Source organism: Nansenia antarctica (genome assembly GCF_963989245.1).
Source record: "Nansenia antarctica genome assembly, chromosome: 17".
NCBI classification, from domain to species: Eukaryota; Metazoa; Chordata; class Actinopteri; order Argentiniformes; family Microstomatidae; genus Nansenia; species Nansenia antarctica.
Genome location: NC_137687.1, coordinates 5,404,930 through 5,418,510, shown reverse-complemented (window position 1 = coordinate 5,418,510; position 13,581 = coordinate 5,404,930). Strand labels below are relative to the sequence as shown.

The window sequence follows — 13,581 nt, the reverse complement described above, 5'->3', positions numbered from 1 at the left end:
GGGCTACATGCAGTCAAGAGCTATGTAGATAACAAACACATAGGGACGCAAACTCTTACCATCACACGCAGACCAACAGGCTGTTGATCAGACCGACTATCTAAGTGTGTGGCCGATGTGTGTGTAAGTGTACGGTATACAGAACCCTTACCTGTAGCGTTCCTTTCTCATATGCCAGTTTGTTATTACTGTCTGTCAGCTCCTTCAGTGTCTGCTCTACCTGCTGCTGTGCATGCTGGGTAAAATGATGGACCACAAATGAAGATGGAGGGGGAAAGGGAAAGGATGGGGAAACAAACAAGGAGGGTTGAGTGAGGAGATGGGATATTCAATATAGATTGCAGGGAGTTATTTGATGGGATATTCAATATAGATGCAGGGAGTTATTTGATGGGATATTCAATATAGATTGCAGGGAGTTATTTGATGCTAATACACCGATCTCTCACCTGCTGGTGCTCCGTAGCAGCCAACCTGCCCATGAGACTCCTGTTCTCCTCCCCCTGTTTCTGCAAGGTGGCGCTGAGAGTCCCTGCCCCGAGCTGTCCGTCAAACACCAGGCAAAAGATTAAGCAGAAGTTTGTTGTAGAATCTGATCAGATCATGTTGACACTCGAAAATGCTGTAAGTAAATGCTGAATGGGCCTATTTCACAGCTCTAAGATCAGTCTGAGAGATTTGACAGTCAGTACCTTGGCCTGAGTGAGTTGCCTCTCGAGTGCACTCCTCTCACTCTCTAGCTTGGTGACGACAATGCACATCTGTGAGCCAAACAGGAAGACATAGTACATAACGTGTAAGCACTTTTGAATAACATACGTCCACAGACACAGTGTTGCTGCTAGATGATATTGTAAACCGTTTGTTTTTGCGAGAAAATAATATTTGATATGATGTCTTTGTAATGTGTGACATCATTGTCATTGTCATATTATGACACCATCTACCTCCGCCTTTAAACTGTCCCTGTCTTTCCTCGTGGTCGCCTCTTCTGTCACGACTGTGTTGAGTTCCCCCCGCAGCCTCTCAACAGTACACTCCAACAGCTCACACTGAGTGACGGCGGTCTCCTTGGCAACCGTGGAACTCTTCGAAAGCTGGGCGTGGTCAGCCTTTAGAGTCTCCCTATGAAATGGAGAGGGGGGGGGGTCTATTATAGATAGATTTTTTACGAGCATTGGCATAGAGATCCTATGAACTTAGAGAAGCATCAGCTGTTGTGTGCCTTATGTCATAAGGTACCTACAGCTCTCTCTGCAGTTTAACTTTATCCACTAGCGCCCCCTGCAGTTCCGTCTGGATGTTGCGTCGCGCCGCTTCCAGCAGTAGGTCCTGCTCTTGCAGCTGCTTGAACACAAGACTCCGCTCTGTCTGAGAAAGACACGGGGCACAAGATCAGGAGTGTGTGTGTGTGTGTGTGTGTGTGTGTGTGTGTGTGTGTGTGTGTGTGCGCGCGTGTGTGCGCGTGTGTGCGTGTGGGCGTGTGTAGAGGCTGTACTTTAATGCTGGCCTGGTGCTCTGTCTGTAGCTTGGCACTTTCCACAGTGAGAGACTGCAGGGCGGCACTCAACTCAGAACACTGGCTCTCCAACTGACCATTCAAGACCTAAACACGAGACGGGGATAGAGATGGAGTGACCACGAGAAGGAGATTAAAAGAGAGTAGTGTTGGTGTGTATGCACCCCCGAGAACTGTATACTGTAAATGAGTAAGTGGGTCACACATAGGTCTACTGTAATCATTTACTAATAAACACTTTTGAAGAATATATGGGCTTGTTAAAAACAGCCTTTTGAGGTGTAGTTTTGTATCAAGGCAGGGCTGCAGACCTGCACTTTGTCAGTTGCGGTCCTCAGGTCCCCACTGTCTCTGACTAGTTTGTTGTTCTCCTGTTGCTGCTTCTGCAAAGCTAGCTGTGCACTCTGGAGACAGAGAGATCAACCCACATGTAAAAAACAAACCCGTTCACACTCGACGGTAATCAAACTCCATTAGTAAACTCTCAGGGGACTACTTACTTTCAGTTCACCTCTCAACTCGCAGACCAGGGAGTCTTTCGCCTCTAAAAGAAATGAGACAATCGTTGAATTCATGTGCATGAAATTCAAATGTTATGTATTAATGTTACGGTACATGTGGGAAAGCGGTACATGTGGGAAAACTAGGGTTAGGGTTAGGTGCTACGTCGACTTGGTACATGCTGGCATGTCTAACCCTAATCCTAATCCTAACCCTAACCCTACCCCTACCCCTAATCCTAACCCTAACCGTAGCACCCTAGCACCTAACCCTAACCCTAGTTTTCCCACATGTACCGTATTCCCACATGTTACCGTAACATTAACATATCAGTTGACGAGAGCACTGTGGAGCAGAATATCACATGAGAAAAAAGCTTCATCTCCCAGTACACAGTGTTCCTGACCTGCCTGCTCTTGGAGCTGCAGACACTGGCCCTGCAGCCTGTGGCGTTGCACCTCCTCCTCCTGCAGCCTCTGCCTGGCCACCTCTCCATCCAAGCGCAGGGTGTGGCAGTGCAACTGCACTATCTGGGCCTTGAAAGAAAGACAGAAAACCCTAAAAGCCTAGTGGCTATCGAATGTACGATTTTTTGTGTCTTTCTTTCATTCTTTTTAAGTCACACTACAGCAGTAGGTTCTCAAACCTCTCCTCGGGGACGACCCCAGCCGCTCCACATATTTGATCTGTTCCACCGCCAGCCAGCACACCTGATTCAACTCATCAAGTACAAAGCAATTATGATGAGTTAAGTTGAATCAGGTGTGCTGCATGGCGGTGGAACAGATCAAATATGTGGAGCGGCTGGGGGTGTCCCCGAGGAGAGGTTTGAGAACCACTGACTGCCCTACCTGTCTTCTCTCCATTTCCACCACTCCCTCCATCTCCTCCACCCTCTGAAGTAGTTCACCATGGGACCTGGCCGCCTCAGAAGACCGAGCAGTCTCAAGAGACATCTGCTCCTTCAGCTGAGAAAGAGAAGAATGGAGGATGAGAGGGTTCATTGTGTGTGCTTATCAAGCACTGCTTAACTCGTGACGTTAGAATTATAAGGCCTCACTGGAGCAATGGACAATACTGCATACAGTCAAATTTCACTCACGTAGTAAGACAGCTTCAGACCGCCCATATCTGCTATATTCTCCCCCAGGGTCAGACGGCCGTTTACCTACACATAGACACAAAGCGTGACGTTAGAATTATAAGGTTCTATCTCAATTTTTGTCAAAATTGAGTTTTTTACATAATCTGATCTATTAGGTGTTTATTAAACACGCCACACTCACCGTAAACTCTTCCTCGCCTGATTCCTCGTCGCCTGATTCGCTATCGCTGCCGAAAAGTGTTTCCTCGTCCTTCTTCTCTCCGTCGTCTTTCTGCTTGTCCTCCTCGTCCCCAGATTCACCGAAGATGTCGGCAATCATTTTCCTACGCAAGAGAGACGTAATAATTACCTGACCTTTTACAGATCAACAAAAGCATCTTTAAATACACAACAATACCTAAAAGAAATTCAAAGACTATGATATATAAATAAGCCAAGAGAGGAAAGGCAGTGGGACGCAGCTTACTGTTCCTCGTCGCCTGATTCCTCGTCGCCTGATTCGCTATCGCTGCTGAAAAGTGTTTCCTCGTCCTTCTTCTCTCCGTCGTCTTTCTGCTTGTCCTCCTCGTCCTCGCTGTCTGATCCCAGCTCCCTCAGCTTGGCGGCCATGCTCTTGTCCGGGGCCTCAGAGTCAGAGTCCGTGGTCAGGCCGTGGTCAGAGTCTGACACGGCTGACACGTCTGACACGTCTGAAAAGTCTGACACGTCTGACACGGCACGACTCCTCTTCACTGCTGAGGAAGAGGAAAGCATTGTCATCCTTTAGTATCACAGCATGACAGGGTTCCCACACCTTCTGAAACATCAGGTTCAAGCACCTTTCAAGGACTTTCAAGACTCAATTGCCTCAAATTCAAGGGCCCAACACGGCATAGTTTGAGACAGAACTAGTTGATGAGCTAAGTAAAACATTTATATATATATATATATATATATATAGCCTATATATATCTTTTAGAGAGAGAGAGAGAGAGAGAAAGAGAGAGAGGGGGGGGGGGGTGAATTCAAGCACTTTCAATGACCCATGTCTATTTTTCAAAAACTTTTAACACCTTGATTTGTTTTTCTCAAATTCACAAACTTTCAAGGATCTCAAGGACCCGTGGGAAAGCCTGGCATCATCATCTCAGAGAGCATCACCATGGCTGGCTTACGACAGAGCTGCCATCTTACCTGGTTTGTCTGCGTTCACCTCCTCGTCTTCACTGTCTGAGAGGACGGCTTTCTTCCTCTTCACTAAAAATCAAAGGAGAAATGTTTATTATCCGAATGTGAAAGTGACTTGACCACAACAGTGAAAAAGAAATGGATGGATATAACTTCAGAGTACCACCAAAGTCACTACAGACTTCAGATAACGATGGACCTATCGCTAACCTATCGCTAACCTTTGAAAGCTCAGACAAACAAACAACGCTCGCTCAAATTCTTCACTGACAGTGACTGACTGACCGACAGTGACTGAATGACATTCAATGACTTACAATGGCGGGAGTTCAAAAAGTAAGTAATAGATATTTTTTTTAAGATGACAAGAATATTTGTGTGGTGGCCTGGGAAAACCCTTCACATGGTGGCATTTTGACATTTCCATTTTTTTATATTTCCATAAATTAGAAGTTCTCAGCTATTCATAACTGGTTGAATGACTGAGATAGCCCTTTATTTTAATAAGTTATGAGCATTTTAATGTATCATGTCCAAAAAAGTGAAAGATGAGAAATGCTGCCCCCATCTCCTTTCTCCTCCGGGTCGGGGGAGGAGCCTATGCAGATCGTCCGGTCTCGTTTGTCTGCTTGTAATGCAGACAAACTACCCACCACAAAAACATAAAAATAAGTACTTTCTCTTTTGTTTTCTTAAAATGTTTATTCACCATAATGTAGTATGGAGTTCAAAGTACTAGAATACCACATAATATCAAAATCGCGATTACCATCTATTTTTGCTCTTTGCCACAAACGAACGCCAGCGACATCCGACGGGTTTTCCCAGGCCACCACACATTTAGTCTAGAAGCTTTTCACCATCAGATATCATCCGAGTTTTCTGCCTGTAGTGACTTTTGCTGTGATATGATTGGACAATTTCTATTGTGGGGGGGGGGCGTGGCTTAGAGATAGGTCTATTCCATCCCCTTCCACGCCTCTATAAGGTAGATGGTACCTGGCTTATCCTCCTCATCCTCGCTGTCCTCCAGTAAACGTTGCGTGCGGTCCTTTTCCTCCTCTGGCTCCTGGTCGCTGCCTGCAGCCTTCACCCCTCGCGCCTCCTCCTCCTGCTCCTCGTTCTCGCTGTCTGAGTGCATCACCGCCTTCCACTTGGAGCTTTGGCCCTCCTCCTTCTCCTGCTCCTCCTCACGTTTCTCCGTTTCCTCTTCGCGGTCAGACTCCACCTGTGTCTTCTGTCTGGGGGGGGGTGGCGGCGCTGCTTCTGTGTCAGAGTCACTGTCGTCTGCTATCGACTTCCGGCGTTTCCCGGACGCGGGCCGTCGGTTCTCCTCGTTCTCGGAGTCGCTACTGGCCGTTTGTTTGGGGGCTCCTCCTCCTCCCTCCTCCGTGTCTGAGGTGCTCCCTCCCCTGCACTTGGCCGGTGACTCCTCCTCCTGGTGGCTGTCTGCAGGCCTGAGGGCCTCTGGCTCTGAGTCAGATGTGTTGTGTGCCGGGGGGGCGGCGGCCTCCTCCGCCTCAGACTGGTTGTCCGCCGCCCCTCTCTTGTCGTCCTCTTTCTCTGAGCCGCTGGCGACGCCGTTGGTCTCCGCGTTGGGAGCTGCTGCGGCGGCTTCCTCCGCCTCACTGCCCTCGTCCTGTGGGATTTTATACAACAGTTAGTTCCGACCAAGTCATTTGATTGGACAAGAGGCATTCCACGAGTGCTGATATACAGTATAACAGCACTGGGACTTTTTAACTATTATGTATCACTCCGAAATGACCGTTAATATCAAAGTTAGCTAGCCTGCAGATGTTTGTGTTCAGGTTACTAGGCAACAACAGTCCAGTTGCGGAACTATTTTTTGTTGACGGAGCCAAAATAAATGATTAAATAAACAAACAAATCGTAATCTGTCGTCACTTATTACTGTTAACGACCGAATCACAGCCGTGCTGATATTCAGTATAACACACTCCCTCTCGTGTGACATTGCTTAATTATTACATCGTCACAAAATTAAATGTCGCTTTGGATGCTGCCGCAGTGCCGCATGCTCCTGGAACAACAAACTCCCTGAAGAAACCAAACAGGCACCAAACCCTTCAAGTATTTAAATCTAAAGCTAAAAACCTTCATGTTTTGCAGCAGTTGTGATTAAACACAAACACTTCTATCAAAGTATTTTTTGCCATTAACTATTGTCTTATTAAATGTCTTATCTATTTACTTCTTATATTTGCTTTTATTCATTGTCATTTTTATTTTCTTACTATGCTCCTCTTGCTGTATTTTTAATAATGTATGTAAACCACTTTGAATTGCCCCTGTTGTATGAAATGTGCTGGACAAATAAACTTGCCTTGGATCAACTCTCCTTCTTAATTTTAAGATCCAAGAAACATAACCTAGTTTACATTGACTATCAGGTACCATAACTAGGGATGTCCCGATCCGATATTGATATCGCCGCGATATTGGTCCTGAATGCTGGATCGCAGATCGCACCAGAAAAAAAATAGGCAGCGATCTGGGGCTCGCGATCCGGCGTGTCACTCACGTGATGACAACAGTAGTAGTCAGTGGTCACGGGCATGAGAGTTGGCTAGTAGCTACCTGTGTGTAATGAGTGCTAGCTGGTGAAATCATAAACCATTTGCTTACGTAATTTTTCGGTTGTTTACATAGTCTGAAACTACAGATGGTAAGCTTTCAAATGATGCGTCATACATTGAAATCGGAAAAAAATTCAAGACGACACGAGTATTTGAATGTTTGTTTGTATCAATGTTTTGCTCAAGAATGGTGACTGCTAAAAACGAAAGTGTGTTTACAAGCCAGGTGTCACTTACCGGGTAGCCTCTGGCAACAGTGAATACAACCCACAGATTATAAGTATTTAGTGATCGTTAAACTGTTATATATTATATCGAGTGGTACTTCAAGTTGCCTTTTATGAAAAAAACGAAAACCAGATATTGTTTTACATACACCCCTTTGATTCTGCGACTGGTTTCTGGTCTCACCAGCAGCGTCACTAGGCTACACTTTTAAAAGGGTGCTATAATTGATTTGCCATTTGTAAGAGAAGATAAATAGAATAAAAACATGAAGGCACTAAAACTAGAAATCAGACAGTAACTCTTTTTTTTTCTACAATGCTGAATGCTGCCGTTTAAATAGTTTTAACTTTAAACCAGTTGGTCACTGAGTAGGGCTGGGTTCAAAAAATCGATTTCCCGATTCTGAATCGATCGTCATTGAATGAGCGATTATCGATTCATAAATCCCGAGATCGATCTTTCGTGTTTTTTTAGTTTTTTTTCTGCTTGCAGCTTCAACCCGCAACGAGATCTCGTGGCCAGATCTCGCGCTACAAGAATTTATCATATCTCACACAACGACCAGGCTTAAAGGCAGATGTCTGGGTGCATTTTGGATGTAAAAATTATGACTAGGGGTGTAACGGATCACCTAACTCACGGATCGGATCGTGTCACGGATTTTGAGTCACGGATCGGATCATTTTTCGGATCAACACAAAACATTTTTTTTTTTTTATAAAAACAACATTTTCCTTGAATTCTGTAAAAACACCACTTTTAATGTGTGAAACAAAAAAACAACATTCAAGATGTCAAAACTGATATATATATATCACATATATATATATAACATCTATATATAACAACATATATATATAACAACACATATATATAACATCACTGCTGCAATCTGGTTGCCAAGTGAAACCTAACTTTACCTAAATAATAAAGTGAAATCCTTTAAACATGGTAAGAAAAAAAAGTAAATAAAGCAAAGCAGCCTCAAGCTTATAACTTCATATTCATTTTCAAAAAGATGAGGATGTCCACATTGTCTGGGGAGAGGGCAGACCTGTCAGTCACTATGTCTCCTGCTGTGGAGAACACCCTCTCGCTAGGAACTGAAGTAGCCGGCACAGCCAGGTAGCGTCTTGCCATCATGGCAACGTGAGGGTACACACCGTAACTTTCTTATCGACCTCCCTCCTTCCATCATTATTATAAGTAACAGGGAAGCCAAAGTGCTCCCATACATGTGATTTCAATGACGAGGGAGGGAGGCCTTTCCAGTTCGCCAACGTAGCACTCGCCATGATACTTGTTGCTGTGGATTCCCAGCTTCACGTGGAGTGAGTACGTAACAGAGTACTTTTTTTGTGTGTTTACACAATCACCCAGGCTGCTTAGCGGGTGATATGACGTGATATAAGTGGGACAGAGATGAGTGAATGAATGTTGTTGTCAACTCAGTACGCATGCAGAGAGTGAGAATAAAGCGCACATGATTGTTTTTCTACCGGTTACATTTGAATGAATGAATGGTCTTTATTGTCATTGCTACAGTACAGGTACCAAACAACGAAATTTAGGAGGGGTGGCTCCCCTGGTGTTAGAAAAAAAAAAAAAAAAAAAAAAAAAAAAACGGTTTTGCTATTGATCCGCGGTACACATGCGTTCCGAACCGTGGAGGGCGATCCGAACGGATCACGGATTATCCGTGATCCGTTACACCCCTAATTATGACGATAGAGATGAGCAGGACAAAAGCAAAGCCATATGCAAGCTGTGCGCAGTGGAGGTTACATTTAGTGGAAACACCACAAATCTACGGAACCATTTATTGAGGCATCACCCTGACGTGAAACATGGAAAAGCGGATCCGAAAGAAGCCTCGCTGATAAAGACGTTTGGTTGCAAATTACAATCAAATTCTCCGCGTGCCCAACAAATTACTACAGCGTCGTCAGTGTACTAGAACCACGCTACGTGTTACCGACACGCAAACAGTTGAGTGAAGTGATAGTCCCAGACATGTCCGCGCAGGTGAAACGTGACATCGCAACTTCACTCCAGTCAGCAGAGAGAGTTGCCATAACGTGTGACAGCTGGACATCCAGAGCAATGGACTCGTACATGACAATCACTTGCCACTTTATCAGCGAGGCTTATTTCGGATCCTCTTTTCCATGTTTCACGTCAGGGTAATGCCTCAATAAGTGGTTCCGTAGATTTGTGGTGTTTCCACTAACTTATTGTTACTGTATACCAGGGTTTCCGTTAGAAAAATTTGCCACCGGACATGTGTCCGGGTAGATTTCGATTTACCGGACAAACGTGAATTATTCCGGTCATCATATTAAAATATAATATAGCTGTTTGTCGCGGTGATTACTGTTGTGTAGCGGCCTATATATGCCATTTAATGTCTATTTCTCATCCGATACGATTAGATGCGAGCTATATAATATATAACATGATTCGCATGCGCGCTATGCCATTATGTCCAGCGCTGAACGGGCGCCTCACTGGGAACTGAACAGACAGCATCGATCAATGAACGGACTCCACATTACGTTAACTGAAGTTTGTTAAATTGTTTGGGATTAATGTGAGTTTTCTATTTTCTCTTTCCAGTTTTGCCCTTTTTTTTAAATCAATAAAACAACGTCATTTCTATAACCAGGTCTCGCTGGTTGGGAAGGCATTTAGTTTAGCTGCCTGTCAAATCATACTTAATCGGACTCGGGAGTATGACAATGAGGAGAACATAACTGTTTATTGATAAACAATTGATAGGCAGGTTGGGATACGATGACATTTTAATTAGGTTTTTTCTCTCTCTCTCTCTCACTCGCTGTCTCTCACACACACACACACACACACACGCACACACGCACGCACACACACACACACACACACACACACACACACACACCCACACCCACACCCACACACACACACGCACACACGCACACACGCACTCACCCGTGGTGGTCAGCACGGTGCTGGTGAAAAACAGGGAGGAGATGAAATCCCAGTTGGGTTCGCTGGAGTTCCCCAGCACGGACACACCGTAGTTACTGGTTACCTACCTCCAGCGCCCGAGCCAGCAGCTCCTCCAGCCGGGCGTCGGACACGCACGCGTTGTCCCGGAGGAACTCTGCAATTGTTCGCGCAACCGGTTCTCCTCATTGCTAAGCTTACTTCTCGTCATTGCTAAGCTTACTTGGTTTTGCCATGTTTACATTAATTTAATCGCTCGCTATGGTGCACTTTGAGCTGCAACGTTTGCGTATGGTGGCCCGCTGCGCAGGGTTGCCAGATGGGCCGGGTTACCGCCGAATGGGCTAATGGGTTTAGCGGTAATAGACTGGTTAGGCTGTATTGTCAATCCCATCTGGCAACCCTGCCGCCGCTGTTTCGCATCTAGGCAGCCGCTAGCCTACACATTAGGAGTCATCATCATGCCGGCGTCAAATCATATAATAATAAAAGAAATACATAGCCTACATATTCGTCTTTTTTAAAATAGAAGGAATCAGAATGTGAACTTTAGCGAATTGTATTCAAATTGTGCTTAGAGGGAATTATTTTCACCAGACAATATGACCGACGAGTTTTAAATTTGTCGGACTTCAACAAATTTTACCGGACAAAGACCGGTAATTACCGGTTAACGGAAACCCTGCTGTATACTACAGTATTTTAATAATCATTGAATTTCCAATTATGTTTATTCCTGAATAAAAGATATATATATATATATTATGCAAATAAGCTATTTGAGACAGTCCTGAGGGATATGTGATGTCTTGTTTACAGATAGGCTATGTTTGTAGCCCCTTTATTTACACTGGCTGCAGTAAAGCACGTTAAAAATAACTTTTTGTAGTGTCTGATTTAGCAAAATGTTGGTCAATGATGTTCATTTATGTTCCAATAAGAAGTACATTCATGTAACTGCTTTGGAGTCAATTCTTAATGTAAACATTGATATGTTTAACAATGCTACATGTTATAGGGTTCCTTGAACCATTTATAGCATTAGTTCTGAGAATCTCTTCATATTCAAGGAAAATTGATATTGTAACTAAATCGAATCGGAATCGAATCGAATCGGGAGCTGTGAATCGGAATCGAATCGTTTTGGGAAATCAGTGGTGATACCCAGCCCTATCACTGAGTACTGCAGAGTACTGTTTTTGTTGCTTGAATAAAGGCTGGCAGTCTTTAATAGCCAACTGTTGTTGTGGACTATATACTGGGGAAGTATTTGTTATTATTCAGGAGTAAAACAATAAATACTAATATCGGATCGGTATCGGTATCGCAGATACCTGAAGCCCAGGTATCGGTAGTGAAAAAATGTGATCGGGACATCCCTAAACATAACCTACTTGACATGGACTATCAGGTAACATAACCTACTTTACATTGACTATCAGGTAACATAACCTACTTTACATTGACTATTAGGCGATAACAGTAATTGATTCGTTCATCTTGGTTCCCTCACCTCAGAATGATGCTGCTTTAATTCAATTAAATTAATTAGAACAGAATGATGCTGCTTCTCCGTCCTCTCCATCTCCTCCGCCCCGTCTGACCCGGAAACATGTTCGTCCTGAACTGGGGTGCCACCGCCATCATCTGACCACACACACAACATAGATATGAGCATACCCCTAACCCATACATAACACACTGGGCATCAACACCATAACCAACAGATTTTCTATAGAAAATGTACGGAGATAGATAGATAGCTGCCAAAACCTAAATGTTAAGACCATACAAAATTCCAGGCGTTGAAAAACATGAAGCGCAAAATGAAGAAAATCATCACTGAATGGAAAAACTAATGTAATTTCTGCACATACGACCCCCCATACATACCATGTACACGTTCAACTCTTCTCCCTTCACAGGTTTATGCATAATTTATTTTCCAGATATAAATAAAATTGTAGAGATCTATGATTGGGATGTAAAATAAATAACTGTTAAACAGGAAGTGTAAATGTAGTCATGTCAGTTGGCCTGTGTTGCTGGGTGTTTGGTTTTCAAATGGCTCAGCGTTACAGTGGTAAGTACAACTTTATTTCTATAGCAAACAGCACCCTTCTCAGCACGGATGCACAGGGTGATCCTCTCTCTCTCTGCCTCCCTCTCTCTCTCTGTGTCTCTCTCTCTGCCTCCCTCTCTCTCTCTCCCCCCCCCTCTCTCTCTCTCTGCCTCCCTCTCTCTCTCTCATTTCTCCCTCTCTCTCTGTCTCTCTCTCTCTCTCTCTGCCTCCCTCTCTCTCTCTCTCTCTCTCTCTCTCTCTCATTTCTCCCTCTCTCTCTCTGCCTCCCTCTCTCTCTCACTTTCTCTCCCCCTCTCCCCCCCTCTCTCTCATTTCTCATTTCTCCCTCTCTCTCTCCCTCTCTCTCTCACTTTCTCTCTCATTTCTCCCTGTCTCTCTCTCTCTCTTTTATGCTTTACATCAACAAAAGGGATAACATAGTTGTGTAACATCAGGAGGTTCTTACCAGTCTGGTTCCCAGAGAAGAAGTCGTCGTCTTTAACGTCCATTTGTCAGATAACCAAGAACAGTTATCAATCAGATCTATGTGTGGCTATGTCATCCACCCAACACCTGGGGTGTAGTTAGATAGTTAAACCAACACCTGGGGTGTAGTTAGACAGTTAAGATAGATAGATCTTAATTAATAGTTAGACTTTCCGAGACCAGCAAGAACCAGTCTGTCTGTTGTTCCGCTGAGCCAAAACAACTGGGCCTGAAACACGCTAGCTGCTAGCTTAGCTGCGACCGGAACTACTTGTTCGTATCTAAGCGTTTAACGTTGACGAGATGACCTGGATGAGTATGTCCAGCTAGTGAGACCAGGTCTATGTGTATATATATAATGTGTTTATATCTCAAATTAAAAGCCGAACTGGACAGAACAACATCGACACGTCCAGACAAAGCAGTCCTGACATTGGATCCAAAATGGTGTCACGTATGGCTGTGAACTAACTCAAGTATATCCAGCTGCAGACATCAAATCCATCACCCGGAAACGTGATGGACCATACGTCATCATACCGCGGTTACTTACCGACGCGCTTACGACGACGCGCTCCAACCAAATGGTACATCACATTTCCGGGTGATGGATTTGATGCCTGCAGCTGGATATACTTGGCTCCTTTGGCCTCAGACGTACTGTTCCGTGTTTCTCATTTTCATCGCTTTCGTGGGACTATCTGCATAATATCTCCTGCACTTGGTTATCATGAACATAGGGGGAAATATGTTATTAAATTTGCATTTATTTTCAAATCATGTATTTTTGTATTTCCATGGATATCATGTATTAGTTCCTAAGCTATTGATTTGTGATCATCTGTGATCATTGATTTGTGTTATTTCAGTTACTTCAATCCATTGTTAAACTGCTTGAATGGCAGTTGTAATAGACAGTCGTTATCTG

The 13,581-nt window shown here is 44.2% G+C and overlaps 1 protein-coding gene across 3 annotated transcripts in view; it reads right to left on the bottom strand.

The window, feature by feature from the left end:
* Positions 1-13,058, bottom strand: part of LOC308172316 (coiled-coil domain-containing protein 150-like) — a 17,490-nt gene extending 4,432 nt beyond the window's left edge. For all 3 annotated transcript variants that reach the window (XR_013937854.1, XM_080547221.1, XM_080547222.1), the window contains exons 1-17: positions 12,634-13,058; positions 11,619-11,752; positions 5,292-5,931; positions 4,299-4,361; positions 3,592-3,859; positions 3,307-3,448; positions 3,123-3,188; positions 2,872-2,988; positions 2,427-2,556; positions 2,020-2,063; positions 1,831-1,923; positions 1,499-1,606; positions 1,247-1,371; positions 948-1,125; positions 693-761; positions 450-542; positions 152-235 (exon numbers count right to left, since the gene is read on the bottom strand). Coding sequence is in view for 2 of the 3 variants with exons in the window: in XM_080547221.1 (XP_080403347.1) it covers positions 152-235; positions 450-542; positions 693-761; positions 948-1,125; positions 1,247-1,371; positions 1,499-1,606; positions 1,831-1,923; positions 2,020-2,063; positions 2,427-2,556; positions 2,872-2,988; positions 3,123-3,188; positions 3,307-3,448; positions 3,592-3,859; positions 4,299-4,361; positions 5,292-5,931; positions 11,619-11,752; positions 12,634-12,676 (2,397 nt within the window). In the remaining variant the exon portion in view is untranslated. The remainder of the gene's footprint in view (positions 1-151; positions 236-449; positions 543-692; positions 762-947; positions 1,126-1,246; positions 1,372-1,498; positions 1,607-1,830; positions 1,924-2,019; positions 2,064-2,426; positions 2,557-2,871; positions 2,989-3,122; positions 3,189-3,306; positions 3,449-3,591; positions 3,860-4,298; positions 4,362-5,291; positions 5,932-11,618; positions 11,753-12,633) is intronic.
* Positions 13,059-13,581: the final 523 nt, after the last annotated feature.